Source organism: Clinocottus analis, unplaced genomic scaffold (assembly GCF_023055335.1).
Source record: "Clinocottus analis isolate CAN_PGR_092001 unplaced genomic scaffold, fCliAna1.0.p SCAF_5, whole genome shotgun sequence".
NCBI classification, from domain to species: domain Eukaryota; kingdom Metazoa; phylum Chordata; class Actinopteri; order Perciformes; family Cottidae; genus Clinocottus; species Clinocottus analis.
Genome location: NW_027176207.1, coordinates 8,697,273 through 8,720,027, shown reverse-complemented (window position 1 = coordinate 8,720,027; position 22,755 = coordinate 8,697,273). Strand labels below are relative to the sequence as shown.

At 41.4% G+C, this 22,755-nt stretch overlaps 2 protein-coding genes across 2 annotated transcripts; one reads left to right on the top strand and one right to left on the bottom strand.

Annotated features, from left to right (window-relative positions):
• Positions 1 to 6,156: 6,156 nt before the first annotated feature.
• Positions 6,157 to 12,610, top strand: hsd20b2 (hydroxysteroid (20-beta) dehydrogenase 2). Its single transcript, XM_068600857.1, has 11 exons — positions 6,157 to 6,307; positions 7,636 to 7,682; positions 7,862 to 7,937; positions 8,878 to 8,988; positions 9,653 to 9,720; positions 9,838 to 9,882; positions 10,016 to 10,050; positions 10,132 to 10,213; positions 10,329 to 10,394; positions 11,604 to 11,753; positions 11,841 to 12,610. Exons 1-11 carry the CDS (start codon positions 6,157 to 6,159, stop codon positions 11,982 to 11,984), a joined length of 975 nt encoding a protein of 324 aa, XP_068456958.1. The 3' UTR covers positions 11,985 to 12,610.
• On the bottom strand, positions 12,264 to 21,336 carry slc12a9 (solute carrier family 12 member 9). The gene is made up of 14 exons (XM_068600856.1): positions 21,153 to 21,336; positions 18,886 to 19,117; positions 18,621 to 18,755; positions 18,393 to 18,530; positions 17,965 to 18,267; positions 17,757 to 17,864; positions 17,399 to 17,510; positions 17,153 to 17,310; positions 16,989 to 17,071; positions 16,781 to 16,905; positions 16,106 to 16,298; positions 15,816 to 15,990; positions 14,489 to 14,635; positions 12,264 to 14,403 (listed from the first exon to the last, which is right to left on the bottom strand). Exons 2-14 carry the CDS (start codon positions 19,088 to 19,090, stop codon positions 13,562 to 13,564), a joined length of 2,724 nt encoding a protein of 907 aa, XP_068456957.1. The 5' UTR covers positions 19,091 to 19,117; positions 21,153 to 21,336; the 3' UTR covers positions 12,264 to 13,561.
• Between the last annotated feature and the right edge of the window lie 1,419 nt (positions 21,337 to 22,755).

The window sequence follows — 22,755 nt, the reverse complement described above, 5'->3', positions numbered from 1 at the left end:
ATCTTCTTGAGCAGTTTGTTTAACATATATGATGTTGAATTGTGTCAGCTTCCATCTGTCTCATTGAAGACATTTGACCCACAGTGCCAGTGCTGTTCCTTGAAGAATTAATGGCTTGTGTGGCAAGCTGATAAGCTCTGCTGGGCCCATGGAGTTTAAAAAACCAAGTGCCAGGTAACGTGGAGCTAAATCTGGCCTTGATGTCTCCATTTACTCTTAGCATCTTATAGATTGATGGAGTTTACACCGGGGGTTTAGGTTAACTTAAGAAAGACAGTCAAACCTTATTCATCTTCAAACATTAACTGAATTAAGAAACTTTATTGCTGAAAACGAGGACACTGAAAATAAAGTTGTTGCATTTATTGCATGTAAATACATATGAACTACTTCCTATTCTGCGCTTAAAAATATCTTCAGCATTGGGCACTTTCATAACCAACTGCAACCATGGCAATTATGTTTTGAAAACCTACTTTTAAATCCTGTTTTTGGACTGATACATAAACATAGCTAACTTCATTCTGTGTTCAGAAACACTTAAAATGGCTGCTCGTAAAGGGACATTGATAGCTGAGCAAAAGGCCCGACCAACCATTTCCTTATCTCAGTGGCAGCTAATGCTAAAATGTAGAGCATTGCTTCTGAGATATAAGGAAGTTCAGCTTGAAAGAAATATTGATTTTTCACCAATATCATGCTGGTTTAGAAAGAGAATAAAACAACCTTGAAGCTCACCCCTTAAAACACTGAAATAAGTTAATTTCAGTGAAACAACAGTGAATTACAAAATGATTGTGCTTGTTTTGTTGTGTGTATACCATAGCCTGACTGATACTCGATTTTATCATGCCAACATTACAATTTCAGAATCTAATGGTGAGTTTTTAAATGTAAAATATGGTGGAAACAAATATATTGTTATGAATTCCTTTGATTCAATAAATCAAAATTTGTCTAAAATTGTTACTTCAATATACACTAAATGAAACATTTTACAGCTAAAAGATGAACTTGTCAGTTCTCAATGATTAGCATAATCCAGTTTCTAAATGATCTCAAACTAAATTTGGCATTTCTGTTCTGCAATCTCTTGTTCTTTATCAGCTAAAAAAAACATCAATATATGTTTACTACTAATGGCCTCTTTATCAGCCTGGCTGATTTATCTCTCAAGCTCTCATTTCTATATGCTTGAATCTTCAATACCAACTCTGTTTTAATCTTACATGTTAATCACATGTAATGATTCAAAAATTATATTTAACAGTAGTGGCTGATTTGAGTCTTTGCCTTGAACAAGCGGCGGCCAACAGGCCTTTTAAAGGGACTAATACGGTCATTGGCTTATGAGTTCTTAAGGGTCAGGTCAAGAGTAGCACTGATCTTTATGCTAACTTTGTTCTTATGTGATGCTGATATTAAGAAATAGGTGAAATTATGTTAACACATTAAAATGCTTTTTTACATTTTATGAATAGTGTTATTTTCTTCAAGGATTCAGCCAAGGATTAGACAGTCCTTGGCTATCCAACAGTCTCACCTTTGCATGAGGGTCTGTGGCAACGATACTTGACAGTGTTAAATCAATGACACGAAAATTCAATGAAACATATTTACTTAGAGAAAGCTCTGACCTGGAGCAGTTTCACTACATACTGCAGGAACCATGTCGATGTTGGAGCCTGTCGTTGAATGGCACCATCCAAACTCCAGGTGGATTAAGTATACAGAAGTATACAGCCGGAACAGTGATCGTTGTCCTTTTATTGGGAAACAATATCATAGGTAATCCAAGTAGTGTGGAAAGTAAAAAAAACAACTAGTTTTATCTCCTCTTGTATCCAAGTTCCTTAAAGACAATACTGAAAATGAAAAATCTCCACATTTCCAGTAGTTGCTTTGGCTCCTGATGACCCTATTCTGGACTGGGACCCACCCCAAACCACAGAGGGACAGTGCATGGGACGAGGTAAAACCCCGATCCAGTGTCTGGATTGTTAGAAGCTGTCCGAAAGCTGTGGAGAGGTAACGGGTAAAAGAAAGGGAAGAGTGGGAAGGACTGGCAAGCTTTGACTTCTCAGCCCTCTTGAGCTTCTAATCCACAGTGTGGGAAGAGTGTGTGGGGGAAGGGAGGGCTGGTGGAGAGGAACAAGAAGGTGAAAGTAGAGGTAGATTCACTCTGAATCATTTACACAAGCGTAAATTTAGGTGATGACGTAGAATGTTTTAAAATCAACCTAAATTAATGTGACTGAATTATGCTACAAATGGTGGCTAACTGTACTGAGGGTCATATTTAGTAGGAGGATCATAAGAAGTATATGATCTTATGAAGAACTAATACTTCCATAGCAATGTCAATAATTGCACATTTATCCCCTATGGCTCCTATAAATTATAGAATTGCATGTAATCATCTGAAGCTTAAACCTGGTGCAGGGATTAAGGCACCTGTATCTGTAGCCCAATGAAACCCTGCAGCTGCACTTCAAATCCCTGTGATTCGTTTGCTTATGCTCATTGTCGTATCACCACTTTTACTACAGTTGCCAAAGATGAAACATTAAATTTAGCATGGCTAAAACTCTCAAAACTTATTTCAATAAAATTGGTCTTGTATCCATCCATTATCTTAATCGCTTATCCTCATTGGGGTCGCGGGGCGCTGGAGCTGATCCTAGCTGTCATGGGGCGAAGGCAGGGTACACCCTGGACAAGTCGCCAGTTCATCACAGACATAGACAGACATTCACGTTCACGGGCAGTTTAGAGTCCAATTAACCTAAGCAGCATGTTTTTGGACTGTGGGAGGAAGCCGGAGAACCCGGAGAGAACCCACGCTGCCACGGGGAGAACATGCAAACTCCACACAGAAGGACCTGCCAGACCAGTATCCAAACCCCGCCCGGGATCCGAACCACAGACCCTCTTGCTGTGAGGCGTCAGTGCTAGCCACTGCACCACCGTGCAGCCCCGGTCTTGTATCCATTTGGTTTCAAAAATAACCTGAACCTCGCCCCTGATCAAAAACAAGAAGATGTTTATGGTGAATAATAGGGTCTTTTTAAAAAATGATTGATCAAATATGTAAAGGTGTCTTTTATATGACCACATTGCTGACATTTTTGAAAGCTCATTTTCTGAGTTTGAGCTCCAACTTCTGGACAAGATAACAGTCACAGAGGCACAAGGCATCTCGGGCGCAATGCTAATAAAGGCAAAATAACAATATGAGCTGGAGCCAAGGGCTGAAAATATCTTGCGGTAAGCTACTCGCAGCTGGTACAGTTCACTGCAGGTGAAATGTAAGGCTTTCATTTTTTTTAATCAACCACATTTAAATACAAAGACGCTCATGTACGATACGGGGAACACATCCAGCATAAGGGCAGTGACCTCAGCTGAGCTTTTTGAAGCCGGTCGCTTACATATGGAAGTGTGACAATGGGTTTGTTTTTTGTCCTGTCTTGCACATTGATGGCAGCCTTGCTGGAGTAATCAGATTAGTCAGGTGGGGCTGTGCTAAACTGATCTGCTGCACGCAAGCCTCTTAAAAGTGACATGGACTAACAGCACTGACAGAGATCACTTCGAAGCAAGGTCAGGCACACGCCAGATTCACCTAGTTAAGTAAAGACTCAGCAACTGCAGAGGTAGCAACACTGCACAATACTGACGGGAGGATACCAGGACTTCTGATTGTCATTCAGACCTACAATGTTATTAATCTGCAACAACCAGTCATGTAGGCAAAACAGACAATAATATGTAGTAGTCAGTGTCAGTTTTTTCTTGTTATGTATCTGAACTGAATACACTTTTTATTATTCTAATATGACATACCTGTCCTTAGATGCCAGTGTGATACTGGCATGTGCTTGGTCACATGACTCCCAAAGCTGTAATGCGTTTGACAATTTCTAAAGTACATCTCTCTTGGAATTCTTTACTTTCTACGGAGAAGCTATTTGTCGAAGTTCATTAATCACATACTGAAGAAAGATCCTTTGGGAGGAGCAATAGAGAAGCTTAGACAGTTGCCTGCTCCGTGACCCCACGTAATTAATCAGGTGAATTCATTTGGCCGCCTCCCACCACAACGTCATTCAGTCTGTCCAGCGTCATCTGTTTAGAGCTGTAGGAAAGCCGGGAACCTTCCATGAAAAGACGGTTATTTAACATTACAAGTAGCTTTGAAATAGTCATGAAAAAGACTGTGCCACGATATGACCTACATAAGCAAGCAAGAGCATCAGTCAGACACTATTTCTATACGGAGATGTGATGGTGGGTATTCTTTAGACCCGTCTTCAGATTAGATTCTCTGTGACATCAGACAAAACTAATTACTGCATGTACGTACACCACCCACTTCTTGGGATCCAACACCACGGAGCTGGAGGCCCAGGCTGTATTGCTGGGCCTACTGGAGGGCAGGGAGAACCAGCTGTATCCTTATGACACAGAGCTATGGTGCTCATTTAAACACTATTGCTTTTGTCCACAGGGGCCGCCAAAATCAACAATGAATAATCCTTGTAGAAGCTTAAAAATGTGTGTTTGGTAATACGAAAGCTGTCATTGTTGCTGAACAATGTCCTCTGGATGTCAATATTCGACTCACCACCTACAAGGCGCTCTACAATCGGCTCCCCCTCCGTCTCTGACCTCTTCCACCAGCCAATGCCTCAGTTCTGCTGAGGTCAACCTCTTGCAAGTCTCTAATCTGAACCTTGGGTGACAGGGCTTTTGAAGTCGTCGCCTCTCCCGGTGCAACTCATTACCAAACCACATAAAAAATGGTTCTACATCTGTATTCACTATTTTACTGCATGTTTGCTTATTTTATTCGACAGTAGAGTCTTTGAGAACTTTCACAACTTTCACAAGCGCTATATAAATGTGTTTAATGGACAGGACAAGACACGATGAAACAGTACGAACCAACAAGGAGCTAGGCGACACATGGGGTTTAAATACAAGAGGAGGTAACGAGCAACAGGTGGACACAATGAGGGCAGCACAGGTGCAGGGAATCCACAATCAGGAACCAGGTAGACAGACAATCCCAGACAATCACCAGGGCAGGAAGTACAGAGACACAGGGACACAAGACTACAAATATATATATATATATATGTATATATATATATATATATATATATATATATATATATATATATATATATATATATATATATATATATATTGTGTGTGTTTAGTTTAGTTTATTTCATTGATGTCTGTAAGTGTGGGATGATGCTACTACAGCAAAAAAAAAATCTCCTTGGGGATTAATAAAGTACTTTTCATTCATTTCATTTAAAATAAAATAGGAAACAAAACTCAAACCATGACATGAAGTTGCACTTTTTATTGTCTTGACTTGTATTTTCTAGAGTTTTTCTTTGACGCTAAAATATGGATAATAGATAATGTCAGACAAAAAATAATTTGAAGAATTACATTGGCACATTAACTCAACTGAGCAGGTTTCCCATTGTACAGGTACATCACTGCATATGTCTCTAGCAGATCCTGGTCCAGCTGCGGCTGGTTAGAAAGCTGCAGCACCCTCTGTCGGTTGATCTGATACCTGAATAAAACAGAGAGAGACTGTGAATTCACTGCAGCCCAATCTCTTTGATGTTAAGCAGTTAAAATACATTTTCGTGTCCACTTACACATTTATTCTAAGTTTGCATTAGCAGGTGGTTGTGGAATGAGGGACAACAATGTAATGCATTGATGTCGCATATCTAAATATTTAACCTCTGGACTTACCGGCTGTCACAAAATACATTGTGTTAGTCTCCTTCTGATGTAGTTGCAGCAGAAAAACACTTGGCACCGCTGCCAGGAGCTGGAACTGAGGTGAATGTTTCTGCAAACTGTTTGGGACAGAAAATGATGTTGCATCTTTGAATGACGATTAAAAAAAAGATGTAGTTGAGTCTGCGGGGCGTTTGAAAGCTTCAGGTGCATTGTGGGGGCCCATTTGTTGTCTGCTATGCTCACTGTGTCTGACAGCAGCTCTCAGTGATGGGTGGAGCAGTGTGGGAGGAGTACATAAACAAAGTTTTCACTTCCTCTAATATATATTTAACATCATCTGTGAAGGGAAACCTGTTCAGTCAAGAGCTCTGCTGCAAAATGTCATTCACTAACGCGTTGGCCATCATTGGGGTATTTACTGTTGTTTTCCACCTGCTGAGACTGGTCTGGAGATGTTGGTGTGGACTCAGACAGTTTTTTTTGTCCGAGCTTTGGCATGTGGATTTAAAGACGTATGGGCAATGGGCAGGTAATGTCAAAGAAAACCTGTGTCAGATGTTTTTGGAGATAAACAAAATGTTAAGGATGCAAGATTTAAGGGTTAAGTTTCATTTTAGTAGAAAGAGATGTACACTGTAAGTACACTGTGGTTTAAAGGTTTGGATCACCTGCCACTAAACCTTGATTTGTTATATTCAAATGACTGAGAGAGGACTACTCTATATGTTTTAATTGTCTCTCATGCAAAGACTTTTACAGAAAATTCTTTACAAATGAATGTTATTTTTCCGATGAAAGGTTTGTTTTGTACATGGAGAACAAAATGTTGTACAATGTGCAAGGATTCAACCAGATTGACAAAGATCTCACCGACAGTTTCATATGAATAAAAGAAGTCTGTCATTGGTAAAAGAAACTTGAAGATTATCAATAAAATGAGTGCAGATTTAAATAGGAAGATGTTTTAGTGTCAAGTGCACAATTATGCAGCCTGTAACAAGTTGAAATATTTACAGGTATATTGCTTTGTCAAAGCTTTTTAAACATTACAACAGAAATAGAAAATTAGCACTATTGAATCTGGATCACAGAACATCAACTTAACATTTGATAGATTTAGAAAATAACAGTTTAAACTCTTCTTTCTAACCACCTAGTAGACTGCAGAGGGCCCAAAGAAAAACAGCAAAGATATTTTGAGCTCAAATGCTCAATGTGGTCATATAATGATTTACTGTCACTGCTTGTCTGGTCTGACAAAAGGGTATTTGGGGGCAAAACAACATTCTCGCATCACATGTAACACTATGGAAACATTGCAGACATTTCCCTTTTAATCATATAGTCAGTCTTCTTTCAAGGCAACAAACTATTTCAAATGTAAATTCAGTTGTGAAACAGGTGGTAGAGACTGTAAGTTAGGGAACTACAGGGAGCAGACTGCTGAGACGTGGGAATATTTGGATATTCATACAACAATAGCTTTCATCAGTAGCACCAGACTTCCTTTCAGTGGAGCCAGTTTGATAAGGGATTTGATAAGATGTTTACATTCCTCCACGATGGGACATTTCCGTCTTTTTGCCAGCGAACATTTCAATCCTCTGCAGGCATGAACTTAAAATTAATTTCCCATATCCCTTTGTTAACTTAGGGCAGTTGTTTCCACTTCTTCAAATTGTTTGAAATGCAACCTTTATTTTTTTCATAAGACCATGCCTCTATCGCCTTTGTCGTCAAATCCACATCTTGTAAACTTCTCTCATGACTTGATAAACAAAAAGACAAGGGTTTCAATGAATCTAAAATGAGTGTAACGTTGATTCCTCTAACATGTGCGTGTTCTCATTTGTGCAGTTGTCACCGGTGCCACATCTGGCATTGGCAAAGCCTATGCCTGTGAGGTGAGTCGTCAACTTCCTACAACAATTTCTCCCCATGATGGGGTCTAAATGTCAAGTTAGGAGCTAGACAGTTGGTTGATATTTGTTAAGTCGTTTTAGATCGCGTGTTTCTGATCTCATCCATGCAGAATGTTGTTGTTGAGCCAACACACTTGTCTGTCCTGTATGTCTCCTCCTAGCTGGCCCAACGAGGCCTGGATGTTGTTTTGGTAAGCAGATCGGATGATAAGCTTCAAATGATTGCCAAAGAAATAAGTGAGTGAAGAGAAAATAAAACTGCTGTTCTACTGCTGCAGCAATGAGGCGGTGCCTTAAACTTCTTCTTCCCCACACCAGATGAATTACACAGATTAACGTTAACCATGACAGTGACATAAAGTTTTGCTGCTGAATATGCGATCAAGAGATCGGCATTCATGCTTTTCTAGTCGCTGAACTCTGTTAATGTTACATTGTAAACAAGCAATCTGTGTTTAAAGTGACAGGAATAGTAATGATGGCAGCAGCGCTAAGCTTCATTCAGTTACATTATGATGCGTTCAGGGTCTGTGTGCTCTGTCTGGTCAATACAAATGGGTATTGAGCAAAAGTAAATTATAACGTTATGATCATGCTTTCACATCTCGTAAAATGTAGAGTTGGTGAGAAACGTGAATAAATCCAGCTGTTGAAAAAGATGTTTTCACAACAACATAAATAGATATGAATGATGAACTATAAACTGTTTATGACGCAGCTTATGACGCATCATCAAAACTACTAATGAGAAGATTTCATAATAATTTACCCCGTACACTATAGTATAGTAGTATATGAACAGATGACTTAAACAAAGTAAAGGATACCATTTTGAATGTTTGATGGTTCACACAGACTTCAGAGCAGTTGAAGGGATTTTTGGGAGCGTGTCAAAAAAGTCTGGAGGCTTGTAGATCAGCTGCTAGAATTAAACAAGGAAATCCGTATCTGCTCATATGGATCATCAAGGATCGATGATTAGTACTGGTAGCAAACAAAAAAAACATGATCAGGGATCTCTAAAAGTTATATTTCCTCCCTTTTTTCTTTTGTGCCGATACAATCTGAGATCCGATCCCTGACACAAACCGAACCCTGAGTTCTCGGCTCCGTTGCACCACTACAGTTTACGGTTTCCCCATCGCAGTAAACACAATTGTCTTTCCATGTGCAACAGAGGATCAGTATGGACGAAAGACTCGCACCATCCAAGTGGACTTCACAGACGGCCAAAGTATCTACACTACTATCGCAGAACAACTAAAGGGACTGGAGATTGGGATTCTGGGTAATAGGACAACAATTTACAAAGCACAAGAAAAGTACTGGGAGGTTACAGATACTTTAGGAACTCAAATATATTGCAAGCAATTCTTCTAGAAAACGTTGACAGAGAAAAAGCTGTTTATTGGAGCAATAACTCATCACTGTTGCTAAATTGCTTCCAGGAAGTCACATCTTATAATAGAAAGTGGTTTCCCAACCAGGCGTTCAGGCCCCCTCAGGGAGCGCAAAAGATCACAGGGTGTGCACTCGTACTAAACTCATAATAACTTACAGGATAATTTACACAAAAGCCTGTATATTTCAAATAGATATTTTAATGTCCTCACTCAGACATAGTAGGCTAATCAGAAGGTCATCTTCTGTTTCACCACAGTATCTATCTGATGCAGATCACCAGCAGATCATGTAAAGTATACTTTTAAATGATCTATGTTTATAGTTCATAGTTAAAATACTCATAACTTGCTGAATTTTAATTTCGCAAATGCCAGACACAAATTAATAATACTGAAAGTTTGGCTACATTTTTTTTTATACCAAAATACTTTCAAACCTGTGTAGATAGTAACAGTAACAGTTCTATGGACGTCACCACATTGAATCAGTTAATTATTGACATGAGACAATATTAACAGAGGCTGTGTGTGTCTTTGTAACCCTCACAGTTAACAATGTAGGAATGACCTACTCTGACCATTTTGCCTATTTCTTGGATGTACCAGATGCTGAACAGGTAACATATTAAATATAATATAATATAATAACAGGTGCTTTGTTTTTTTTGGCTGTTAGATGTCATGTTTGTCTAATTTCTAACTAATATTTTCCCTTGTGTGTTTATTATGACCAGAAAATCACTCAGATTATCAACTGCAATATGCTTTCAGTGCCTCAGGTAAAACATTTACTGTATGCTTGTGTGTTTATGAAGTCCACGTTTCCACTATATCTGAACTAAGTTGTATATTTTGTAAATGGCTATTGCTGCATTAAAAAAAAAGATCATGATTTATATTTTCCTCGCTCAGATGACCAGGCTGGTCCTTCCAAGCATGGTTAAAAGGTAATGTCACAAACATCCAGAAGTTGAAATGAAGTCATTCGAGATTAATTGATGGACGTTTGTCTTCCCTCTCCTTCCCAGAGGGACCGGGCTGATTATCAATATGTCCTCTGAAGTGGGCGTTCGTCCACAGCCTTTGTTGTCCCTTTATTGTGCCACTAAGGTACTTTCTCATCCAGACATTATGTTATTTATGTGCACATATTCATTCAAATAATGCACAACTTCATGACACTCACCCTCTTCTGCTTGTTTTGTGACTTTCTTCTTTATTTCAGATTTTTGTGACATATTTCTCTCAGTGTCTGCATGCAGAGTACAAGTCAAAGGGAATTATTGTTCAGGTAAAGTATGTGAGACTTAACCTCGGCCATTCAAATGTACTAAAGCTGGAGGACATGTTTTAAGCAATGAAAAGCATCGTATATAAAGTAAACATAGTCATTTAACCCTGACAGTTTTATTCACTTTAAACAAGATATGACTTCAACATGTAACAAAAACAAAGAATTAAGCAATAATAATTGAGACAGAACACTCATTAGGATTGAGAGGAATTGACACATACTTATGTCATTACACTGGCTTGTTTAATACACTGAAACCACAGATGTGTTTTTAGCTGTTAACGAAAGATTTGGTTAATAACAGTATCCCGCAGCTGACGCGCACCAAGGAGTTTAATCTCAAGTTTTACTTCGAAAGTCGGACAGCGCAGACTAAATCTTTTTTTTGCAAAGAGCAAAAACAACAGAATGCTGCAGGAGGCGTTTTGGGCATGAGTATTGTTGTTGAACTGCGCCTTTTTGCTTGGTTTGTCTCAATCCCAATGGCAATCATGTGTTTAATGTCACATTGGTATGAATTGTGGGTAATTCCCTTGGTCCAAGTCTGCAGAAATGCAGATTTACGGTAAGCCTTCATAAAGGGCTCAAAATGTCTCCGAGCGAGCCCTAAAACACTCAATGATTTGACGTTGGAACAGTCCTGAACTCTCACAGACTTTACAGGAGCGCGACTCAAAGTCTTTGTCTGTTAGTGTGGAGATTGGGATTGGGCCAAAATGTTAAAATGCACTTGATGACTTGAAGGTGGATTAGCCCCAACCCCTCAAATTAAGTCTTTGGAGCTTGGCCCTTGACCATGCGAGCTGGTACTACTTCAATGCCAAACACCATCCACTGATGTTTAAGTTCATGATGATAAATAACAGCCACAACTGAAGATGTTTTATGACATGCATTCAACCAGAAGTATTGATTTCTAAAGTTGCTTAGTACCACTAAAATTATTTATATGTGTTTTTCTTCGGTTGAACAAACATTCAGCTCATAAAACAAACTTAGTGTGCTCACCGGCAGCCGGTTCACACTGACTCAGGTTATGTTCCCGTTTAGTTTATTCACTGCATTGGAAGCTGCGTCCAGCACACCGTGCTTTGGAGACTGCTGCGCTGGACTCATTGTTTCTCAGTGCTCAAACGGAAAGTTATTTTTAAAAGTCATCAGTGTGTGTGATTTAAAAGGAAGTTCAACCAGTCAATTCTTCCCCAGTGTGTGGCCCCCTTCATGGTGTCCACCAACATGACGAAACACAAGACGGTCAACTTCTTTGTGAGGAGTGCTTCCGGTTTCGCCCGTGAGGCCTTGAACACCGTGGGCCACACCAGCTACACCAGCGGCTGTCTGTCCCACGCGCTCCAGGTCAGGTGGATGAGAGATGGTCACTTACAAACCCTCACCTGCTGCGCCATCCTAATGCTTTTTCTCCTCTGTCCTATCGTACTACAGAACATTGCCCTCACAATACTGCTGCCGGACTGGTTCCGCATGTCCTCGTTCCTCGTCAGAAAGTTCAGAAACTACGCACCAGCCAGCCAACATGAGACAACCGTGTGCAAGAAAAAGGAGACGCTCGGTCAAAAGGAGGAGTAGTTGTGTGACAGAAGTTCTAACTGACATGAACGTTGACTTTTACAGCTAAAAATAGACTTTATAAGCTTAACCAAACAACCACTGTACATATTTCTAAAAATATGTGTACTATCATAACATGGTAAACTGCATTAAAAATGTATATTGTTATATTTTGCATATTTAGTTATTCTCAGTTGCATAAAGTTTTGAATTATACATGAAGATAACCTGTAGGGTAATATAATATAGAGTTTTTCTGTTAATGTACAGTACATACTATTACACAGAAACACACAATCTGTTTGTATTGCATTTAAGCAATCTTTTAAATACATATTTAAATTTTGCCATATTACAGTTGATACCAATACATATTACATTTGGCATATATTTCCACCTATGACAATCAGCAGTTTATTATGTACATCGACAAGAATGAGCTTTAGTATCCACGAGTCAGTTATTTCAGGCTCTGTCATTGAGCAAAAGGTCATGAAAATGACCTATGAAGAAATTTTCCATTCGTTAAATGGCCCTTTTATGAATGTTAAAAGGTCTATGTAAGTGCTGCAACACTATAAAAGCAAATGTGACAAGAAAGTGACATTGTACTCTGTATTTGTATTGTAAATAAGATAAATTAACTGTGGAACATGTGACTACTCTGGTTTCAGCCTGGAGTTGGTCTGAATCATCATTGGTCGTGGTCCTATGAGACTAGATTAGAATGGCTCTCATCTATATAACCATGTTGTGGTTATAATTTGACAATTTGCATCACAAAATCCAAGTATAGTCTTCAAGTAAACACATACAACAGCAGCACATGCTGTTCATCATTCTGAGGTCACATGTAGAAAACGGTTCCCTTTGTGAAGAGTGATGCATTTAACAGCAAAACAAGACATGTTTGCAAAACTGCATGGGAAACAAAAACCAGAACTGAATTCTGCTCAGAAACAACAACAAAATTAAATATTTTGGTTCAGAAGAAGTCTGAGAATGTAAAAAAGAAAGCATAAACAGTTAGAATGATTATGCTTTAACACAACACCATTTTAGAAAAGTTTTTACCTTGGTCAATTGTTAACACAAATTCATAATTTCCTCCATAAAATGATATTTAGACGTAACTATATTGAATGTCAAAGACAACCCGTATTGCTCCAAACAAAGTGAGTCTTTGACACATTTCCATCTCTTTTGAAGAGACAGGTTTAAAGCTGATCCAAACAGGAGGTTGTGTCAACATAAAATCACACCCAAAACAGTTAGTATTCCCACATTTCTTGGCTCACCAAGCCAGTTCAAGTGTATGTAAATAGGAAAGTAACCTCTTTAAATACATAAAGCTCAAGTGGCGTATTTTTTTAAATGCACTCTGTGATCTGTGGCTGTGATCCTTTTGAAAGCTTACGTAAAACATCTAAAAAGCTTCATTAGGTGACCATACTGTAAATGGTGCTACATACTGTAACCTAGCATCCACTTTTCTTTACATTATTTGTTAACTTTACATGTAACCCGAGTTTAAACTCACGCAGATAAGACCTTGCTGCCTCTACAATATCAGCGAACAAAACGACCGCGCACGCTCACAGATCAGTGTACGTGACCGGGGTGACCCCGTGAATCAGGAGCGTCGGCCCCAAACTATTGGTCACGGCTTCCAGCTGAGCCAAGTACTGCTGCGACTGGCTGCGCTGACCGGTGGGTCGAGGTAAATACAGGAAGCGCACAGCGGCTTGAGCGCTGTGCTCCATCAGCATACAGTTCACTGCGGACAAGAACTCCTCGGAGAGAGCTCGCGCTGGCTGTGCAGGAGGCTCGCCGTTTGGCTGAACATGGTGCTGCACCACAGAGTCCCAAGGCACGATCTTTATTGACGCCCTGATCCTCAGCTTCTTCAGCAGCTCCCGGAACGTCTCCTCGTTCACCACCCAGCCCTGGTCGCTGGACTCAGTCTCCACATTCAGGAAGATTCGCATCCTTGCGTGGCGCCATTTGTTGGACATGTTGAGCACGCAGGCCATCTGCAGCAGGAACAGGCTGCACACGTCCTCGTAATCCCGGCTGCCGGGATGGAGCAGGTTGAGGGGCCACACGTCGATTGTCCGCTCCGACCCGTCCACCTTGCTATCTTTATCCTCTCCCTCCAACTGGAAGAAATAGCGGCCGAGGCACACGTTCTTGTTCATTTTAATGGCGTCAGAAATGATCCCCACGTACTCCTCAGGTGATAGCCAGCGTGGGCTCTCAACATGTCGCACCGGTGGAAAATGGGCCTGCAATGAAGGCAAGTCGACCCCAAAATTGTATTCGCCCTCACTCCCTTGTCCATTCGAGGAGTCACAGAACGCAGAGTCCTGCAGGAAGAAGTCCTCAGGAGTGCAGCTGTCGTAGAAACCCAAAATCAGTGTGTTGGGCTTCATGCCACCTTGTAGTGGGAAACAGAAGTTCAGATAAAGCAAAACCATAATCTGTACTGAATGTAAGATGGCCGGGGATGAGGGAACGCTTACCGAGGCCTGTGATGCGCAGCAGATGCTGTGTTCCCTGTCTGACAGAGGGGGACAGCGTCAGGTCCACAAAGGCCTTCACCCCGAGTTTATCAACGAGGCTCAACCAGAAGTTGTACTGCTGCTGAACCGGGTCTGACGGCAGAGAGTCTGGAGCACAGGGGAATTAGTATGAAATGCATTTCAGGAATAGATTGGAAGAGTACAGGCTTCACTTTATGGAATTCAAAACTACTGAACACATTTCAGAATTGAAGATAGAATATTGGTGGATGAGGTTGTCAGGTCCTTTACTGAAGTAAACGGTAAAAGTATCCCAATTGAAAAATACTCCAAAACAAATAGGGACTTTAAAAGTCCTGCATTTAAACTGAAAAGTAGAAGTAAAAGTATATACATTAAGTGCATCAGCTTTAGTACAGCTAGATGTACTTTAAGTAATTAAATTAAGTATTACTGCCGCAATAGTATTAAAGTGAAATGTCTCCTGGATCTGATATATTTGTATTATCATATAATTAGATTGTCAACAGTGGGGAATCAGTGCATAAGTAGCATTTCACTGTTGTAGCTGGTTGAGGTGGACTTTACAATATATAGAAACTAATACATTTATTCTGGTCCAGTGGCTCGAGCGGTTAACTATTCTAAATCAAAGTTTGAACAAATGATTGTTAATTTGACTTTGTTGTAACGCTGAAAAGGGTAAGATTTATTCTGAAAAGTAGCTGTCAAACAAATATAGTTTGCTAAAATGCAAAAAATGGGAATACTCAAGCGAAGTACAAGTTACTCAAATATAATAAAGTAACGAACTAATTGCATTACAACTGTGGGTCAGTGAATGAATCAAAGAACCTGTCAGCACTTTCTGAATCCTTGGGTTGCATCACACAATATATTTACAAGGAGCTAGACATTTGGCCGAATTAAAGGATGTCTGGTTTGAACTCTCAGGTCTGACACAACTATGATACAGAGGAAAATTCTTATCTTATTAATAATGTAAAAGAAGCAGCAGATGGAAAGTGAAAACCCACGGGGTAGTCTTCCATGATGGTGCCTGTGACTTCAGGGAAGCCAATCAGATCTGTTACACAACTTCAGTGTAATGCAACCTACTTTAAAATGTGCTCTGCTGCTCATCTTGTTCATGTGCTCTCAGAAAGAATGATACAACTAATCTCATGATGCCATGTTGATTGGACACATCAGTGGCAGGCTTCCAGACGCATGAAAAGGCCAAAAGCTGAGTTTCACTTTGAACATGATTTACAGATAAGAATAATTTAATACGGTTGGCCATCGCAGACCATCCACAGGGAATTACCCAGATCTCCCAGCTGCACGTGGCCCAACACGTAGAGTCCTCCCTTCTTCAGCTGGTTGACAAACAGGATGAGCTGACAGGAGGAGCGAGGGTTGGCCACCATTAACAACATCTGCGGCCTCCAGAACTTCACATGGTCTTTCCTCACATCCAGCATCAACAGATACTTACGCACCTAAAGAAAAAGGAAGACAGCATTGTTGACACACACACACACACACACACACACACACACACACATGTGTGTGTGTCTGTCTGTAGGTGTGTGTGTTTGCAATGAGTCCAGATACCTGATGGAAAATGAGAGCCTGGCTGACGTAGCCCCAGCTGCTGGTGGGCGATCTGTAGTGGAGGAAAAGCAGAAGCAGCAGCAGGAGGACGATACTGCCTGAGGAGTACACGGGGTTAATGACGAACATCATCACTAAACAGCTCAGGATGCCCAGCAGGCAGGTGTGCCAGGAGAAGAGCTGGAAGGTCGGTCTGTTAAACACACACACAAAGAATAGAGGTCACTGGACACATTAAAAACAGAAGCCAATAAGACATTAAATATGATTTTATTGTCCCATAAATTATATGATGGTAATAAATCCAAGTGAGCTTGATTGGGTTTTAAATATATATTTTGTTGTAATCTACATTTATAAGCCTGTACTCTCTGAAAAACGACACCTTTAAAAAAGGTAGCTCACACGCTTTGCTTTTGTGTCGCTGAGCAATTTTAGATTAATGTTAATGAAGGCGCTATGAATAAGTACCAGCTGTTTCAGAACTAAACGCATAAAACCTTTTCTTCTCAAATAATATTGGAAATTTTACTTCTACAGCAGTTGTTTTTGTTTGTTGTAATTTCATTATGACAATTTGATTTTGCTGTTGGATTCAATTACACACCGATGGAAATTGTGATAGGAATGCCTACTGATCACTTATCATTTTACTTTTAATATTGATTTTATTACCTGAAATTTGGTGCCGACGCCCACTCAAGAGCCAAACAGGCCAGATCAACCGCAGCGTAGGCAAGCAAGTAGAAAACAGTCACCAAACCTGCCACGGCATTGAGCTGGCCTGCAAACACTACACACTGAAACACAGACACACAACGGCTTAGGACACTAGTTGTAATTAGAAAAATATATAACTGCATGAGGCAGAAGCTCTGCTCACCTGTGCCAAACCCCAGGTGTACAGCACAGCCACCCACGGATTCCCGGAGCTTGATGTGATTGTAGCTGGGGCTAATGGCAAACCTGTGAGGGGAAAACAACAGTCTGTTAGAAAACGAGTGAAGAGGGGGAAGCCATATAATGAGCCAAAACATAAAGCCGTACCAAAGAGCTGATCCAGAGCAAGAGCATGGAGGATACGGGACGCTCCGATCATAGCGCACATCGCAGCTGAAAGAGCAGCGCAGAATATCCCGACGGTGACGAACGGCGGCCAGATGTTTATCCTCTGGAGGAAGCCATAATCCTGAATCAACAGGGTCCTACAGAAAAAGAAACAAATTACTTTATATTGTTGATCTCTCTTAAAGCATTCATATCAGACAACACCACAATGAACTATTTTCAGACCTGTCACATGTGGCGCTGACCAGGATGAAGACAAGGACGTAGACTGTGAAAGTGTAAAAGACGGCTACGATGGTTCCTTTGGGGATAGAAACACTCGGCGTCTTCAGCTCCCCTTCAGAGATATGCGGAGTGGGAGCAAACATCAGGGTGTGCATGTGCTCAGTGCAGATTTACTGAATTGCTGCGTTTGTTTAAACAAATCTCTCGAGTGACAATATTCTGCATAACGACATGCATATAAATTAAGAAGCTCAAAGCAGCAATGACATAATGGCAAAATACCGAAGTTACATTCTAACTTCTGCAATGACACCCTTCCCTCCAATGTGATTATTTATGCAAGACAACAAGCTTTAACCTGACATGTTGGCTCCGGCCATAATCCCGGTGCAGCTGGTGAACATGACCGCGAACACGGTGGCAAAAGACATGACAGAGTTGGTGCTGTAGTCCAAAGAGTAACCAGCTGCAATGACAATGAAAGCGAAACCTTGAATAGGTAACCCAAATGCCTCAAGGTACTTCCAGATCCTCTTTCACACCAACATTAAGCCCCAAACACTTACAGCCCAGGTTGTTCCTCAGGGTGGTGGCATTGAAGCCTGTGTAGCTAGCGTTGTAGCGTAAAGTCTGGTTGCCGGTCCCCTTGTGACCGATGACAAAATCACGAGGTTTGACCGCCAAAGAGCTGACGAAGATGGACAGCAGGGTTACAGTGATCACCAGCAGGATGATGAAGGCGGTGCGGGAGTAGATGTGCGCGCCCACCAGGCACACGAACAGACACAGCAGGAGGACTGCTGAGGAGTACAGCACCGTGTACCAGTAGCCCTGTGGAAGCACACGCACGCCTTCGGACACAGACGACTCTACAACAGAGCAAGAAGAAAACTGAGACTTCTCAAGACAAGAAAGGGATGTGTACTACACATCCCTTTAGTCAACTAAAGGGATGTTTAGTCAACTAAAAACAAAACATAAACCGAAAACTTACCAGGATCTGCACCGAACACATCAAGTAACGCCTCCACAAGACCAAGAACATACTCTCCACATGCAAACCCTTTGGCCAGGAAGAACATCAAACCAATGCTTCCTCCAAACTCTGGACCCAGAGACCGGCTTATCATGTCTGGTCACATTATGTTAAGGCTGATGTTCCGAATGAAATGGCAAGATTAAGCAGCACTGTGGAAAACAACAGTTTGGTGTGTAAGGATACAGTAGGCTCCGCCCCCTTGTATTGCACCGTTGGTGGAAATGGCACAGATGGACAGTATTGTGAGAGATATAATGACGTAGGCTACAACCACCATTAAAAGACCCTGTAACAGCCCTGCGTGACCAACCACGAACCCTGCAAGAGAGATCACGTCAGTGTTACTCACGACTGCACAGCACAATGACTCAATTTTATTGCAAGGGATTCATGACAACTCCCACCGTCTACAACTCAAAACAGCTTTCTCGTCATCGGATCTGCTTACCGGTTCTCAGGAACAGCACGATGCTGAACATGGAGAGGATGGTCGGCACCATCACCCCGAAGAAAGTGTTCAGTTGTCGAGGGTCTTTGCTTGGTGACCCGGAGCCGGATTCAGTGGCGGCGTCCAACTCCACGCCGCATGCCACTGCGGTCACTGCCAGCCCGCATACCCCCGAGGTGATCAGAGGGGTGCGTTCGTTCGACATGTTTGGTGCTTAGAGCCTGGGATCAGTCTGTCGAAGACAAAATTAATAAAGACGGGTTTCAAACAGAAAGATATAGAACTACAGTGTTGAATCAACGGCTTAAAAAGGCAATAATTCGAACGTGCTTGTCGTACACTACTTTGTAACAAACTGTTAACTGCCTAGTCATGAAGCACTTTGCATGCATAGTAGAAAGGAAAAATGGTTAAAGTCAGAGATCATGGTCACTTTAGTTTGTTCTGTCTGCTTTTTCATCATTAAGCTCCACAGACAAATGTCTCTCATGTTGTTGATGTGTTATTTCACAGTGTGTACAGCCTTTGTAAGTTGATGCATTGTTCTCCGCGTCAAATCAAGTGCAGCAACAAGCTGCAAACACACAGGCGTTTGTTTTTGTCACACCAATAAACACACAGTGATGCTTCTAACCTTGACTGCACTTCCTCGGAATGAAGACCATCATGTGAACAGTAGCCCATGTGATGTACTGCCTCATGAAGGCTTCCAGCATCACAATAAACCAAGTGTTTACGCCAAAGAGTTATGAGGCTTTTGAGACAAACTTTCATATTGTTCACCAGCACTCAGGCGCCACAAAGTCACCTGGCTGATACGACAATGTTAGAACCTTTACTTTCACTTGTTTCCACAGGCAGTAGCTTCCCTTTTTTACATTCATTTACTACACAATTTTAGAAACATCAGGCACCAAAGTGCCACCAGAGAGTCCGTGAGTTGCTGCGGTTCACACCTCAGGTTGGTATTTGCAGTCACCTGATTCACAGCTGCTTGTCTGTTTTTACGTACAGCTCAAAGCAAAGCGCAGACATCTTCGCTGAGGAGCCTGGGCATGTCCCTGCGTTTAGGTGACCTTTTTTTTTCTCCGCCCTCTCAGATGCCAGCAAAGTTCAACTTTCACATTTTCCCCCTTAAGGAGGCAGTTTTTCACTGATGCTGTGGCCAGAGTCGCATCAACGACACTCCTCTCTGTGAGTCATGAAGTCATACAGGAATCACATGAACAAAACATGATGGGACATGATCTCCTAATTATTACAGGGATCACACCCAGTTACACGATTCTCTTCTACTAAATATTTTCAGAATATTTTACCAGTACAGTTGAAACAATTAAACCATTCATTGGTTAGTGGCAGGACAGAAAATGAATTAGCACTTATATATATATATATATATGCTAAAAAATAATAATAATTTGAAAACCCTGCTCAGATTTGACATATTCCTGCCCCATATCAAGAGAATAATGGACAGACCATTCAGTCTTGTAAATAATTTTCAAGTGCAGCCCAATTTAACATGTGCATGTTTCTAGTGTACTCCATGGGCATTTCTAGTCTGTCCACCAATTGCTGATGAAATGTAATTTAAAACACTTACTTTTGTGTTTTTATTACAGTTGCACGACATTCACAAGTCCAGTAAAATATCGTATGACACATAGTCTCAACCCCATCATGGATATTTGAGTTGTGATCTGTATAAACAGGGAAGTTGTTCGTTGACAGGGAGTACTGTATACTGCATGCACTGATCCAGATCAGTTACTCTGCTGCTTCCCTCATATTCAGTGATGCTGGAAGCGGCCATGCTCTGCAGGACGCTGTCAGTGGCGCACTGAGCGACTATCTCTCATATCTATGCAGACCGCCTGAACAGACCTAAAGAGGCCCTCTCGGGGTCTCGAGACCCTACTTCCGAAACAAGTCGGATACCAAAAGAAAACACCGTTTCCGTCACATTCACTTATCATGAGGGTGGAGCAACTGCGACATTAAAACTTTACGTATTTTAAGGGGCGCACCATTGGCTAAATAACACGCCATTCAGCAGCTGGTTGTTTACGTTTCGAGACTCTCGGTCCAGGAAGTGGCCGCGCGACCGGCTGTCACAAAGCAACGCAGCCGGTGGGAAGCGCTCGCGCAGCGTGTCAATCAAACGGAAACATCCAGGATGTGTTCGTCCGGTCACAGACAAGCAGGTGTGATCCTTTAGTATCCCCCTCCACCCCCCCAAAAAAACCGAGGCCAGCCAAACTTACCTCGGTGAACCTCCACGGGACAGTTTCACCCACTTCCTACTTGTTTTGTCCGCCTCTCTCGGCTCGTCTCGGCGGTTTCTGGAGAAGATGCCCCGGGTCAGATGCGCAGTGGAGGGTCAATGCAAGCGCACCGGGTCGGTGGACATGACAGGACTGAGCCGTCCCGAGGAGTTGGATGCTGTGAACGACGTGCTGCCCAATAACAACACAGCAGCCATGGCACGCCTCGTTGCCTTTTTATTTGTTCAAAAGTGTCACGGGAGAGCAGAAACCGCCCATGTGACTGCCGAAAGGGGAGGGCAGAAATACCCCAAAACTGCTGTGAGCAGAGGTGCTGCTGCCTGCCCAAAGTCACCACGCCCCTTATAGGAGTCGAGCCACACGTGACATCACCAATAGCGTGTTAATAACTTCCAATACGCCAGGTGGTGAGCGGACATTAGTCTGCGGGGTTTAGTAAGATAACAACTTGGATCTTGGATGCATACACATTTATGATCAGGAAGCGCTGCTGTGAAGTTGTTCCGTCGGCTGGACTGTAAGACCTCTTCTCCACACCAGGGGTCGTTGTTGAGACAGAGATGACGTCCATAAATAGAAATGTTGAGGGGGGGGGGGGGGGTCATTTTGTAGCAGGACTAATCTAGGATGTCAAAAAAGGTTATCATTACAATGATGGATATTTTTCCATATAAGAAAAACATTAAATCGTTCAAATAGTCTACAGAAGCCGTTATAGTCACTCTAGAAACAAACAAACGACTGACAATGAACAAGGGGACTGATGTGAGGATTGTGTGATGTTAGAGAGGGCGAAGAGGGCTGTGGACATGCAGCATCTCCTTTATCATATTTCACAAGCTTCTCGATAAATGGTTTCCAGTGCTGTGCATATGTCTTATAACACCAAGTAAATGTCAAAACGTTATGTCCTACAGGCACAAACAGTTGCTTATTTAGAAATGAGATGATAATGTGCCTTTAGTTAATCAACTAGATATAAATCAAGATAGACCTTAAGATAGACTAATAGACAGACATACAAATATAGACATAATTAGATAGATAGATAGATAGATAGATAGATAGATAGATAGATAGATAGATAGATAGATAGATAGATAGATAGATAGATAGATAGACGGACAGACAGACAGACAGACAGACGTATACAATGAGAAGTGATAAAGGAACATTGGGGGATTTCCTAAATCACATCCATACTTATTCCCACATCCAGTTTATTTCATACATACATACAAAGACTCACTAACTGATTCAGTCTCAGTAGAGTAGAGCTACTGCAACACGTCACCTGATCCAACCACCAGTTCAGCTCTTTATGCTCTGATTTCTTGTTCATTTGACCTCTGCAATCAGTGGGAAAGCGTGATGTACATTCTGTAACAACAGAGGGGAGAGGATGGGTATGTATGTTCAGAATGAGGCCATCCTTCAACACATTTCCCTCATTGTACTACAATCCTGAAAAAACATGAAATGAGCATTAGTACAAAACAAACAAAAAAACATTGCATTTGTGAGGACCTGTCACATGAGCAACATAGAACATCTCAAACTGACGAGTCCAGGTAAAAAAAAA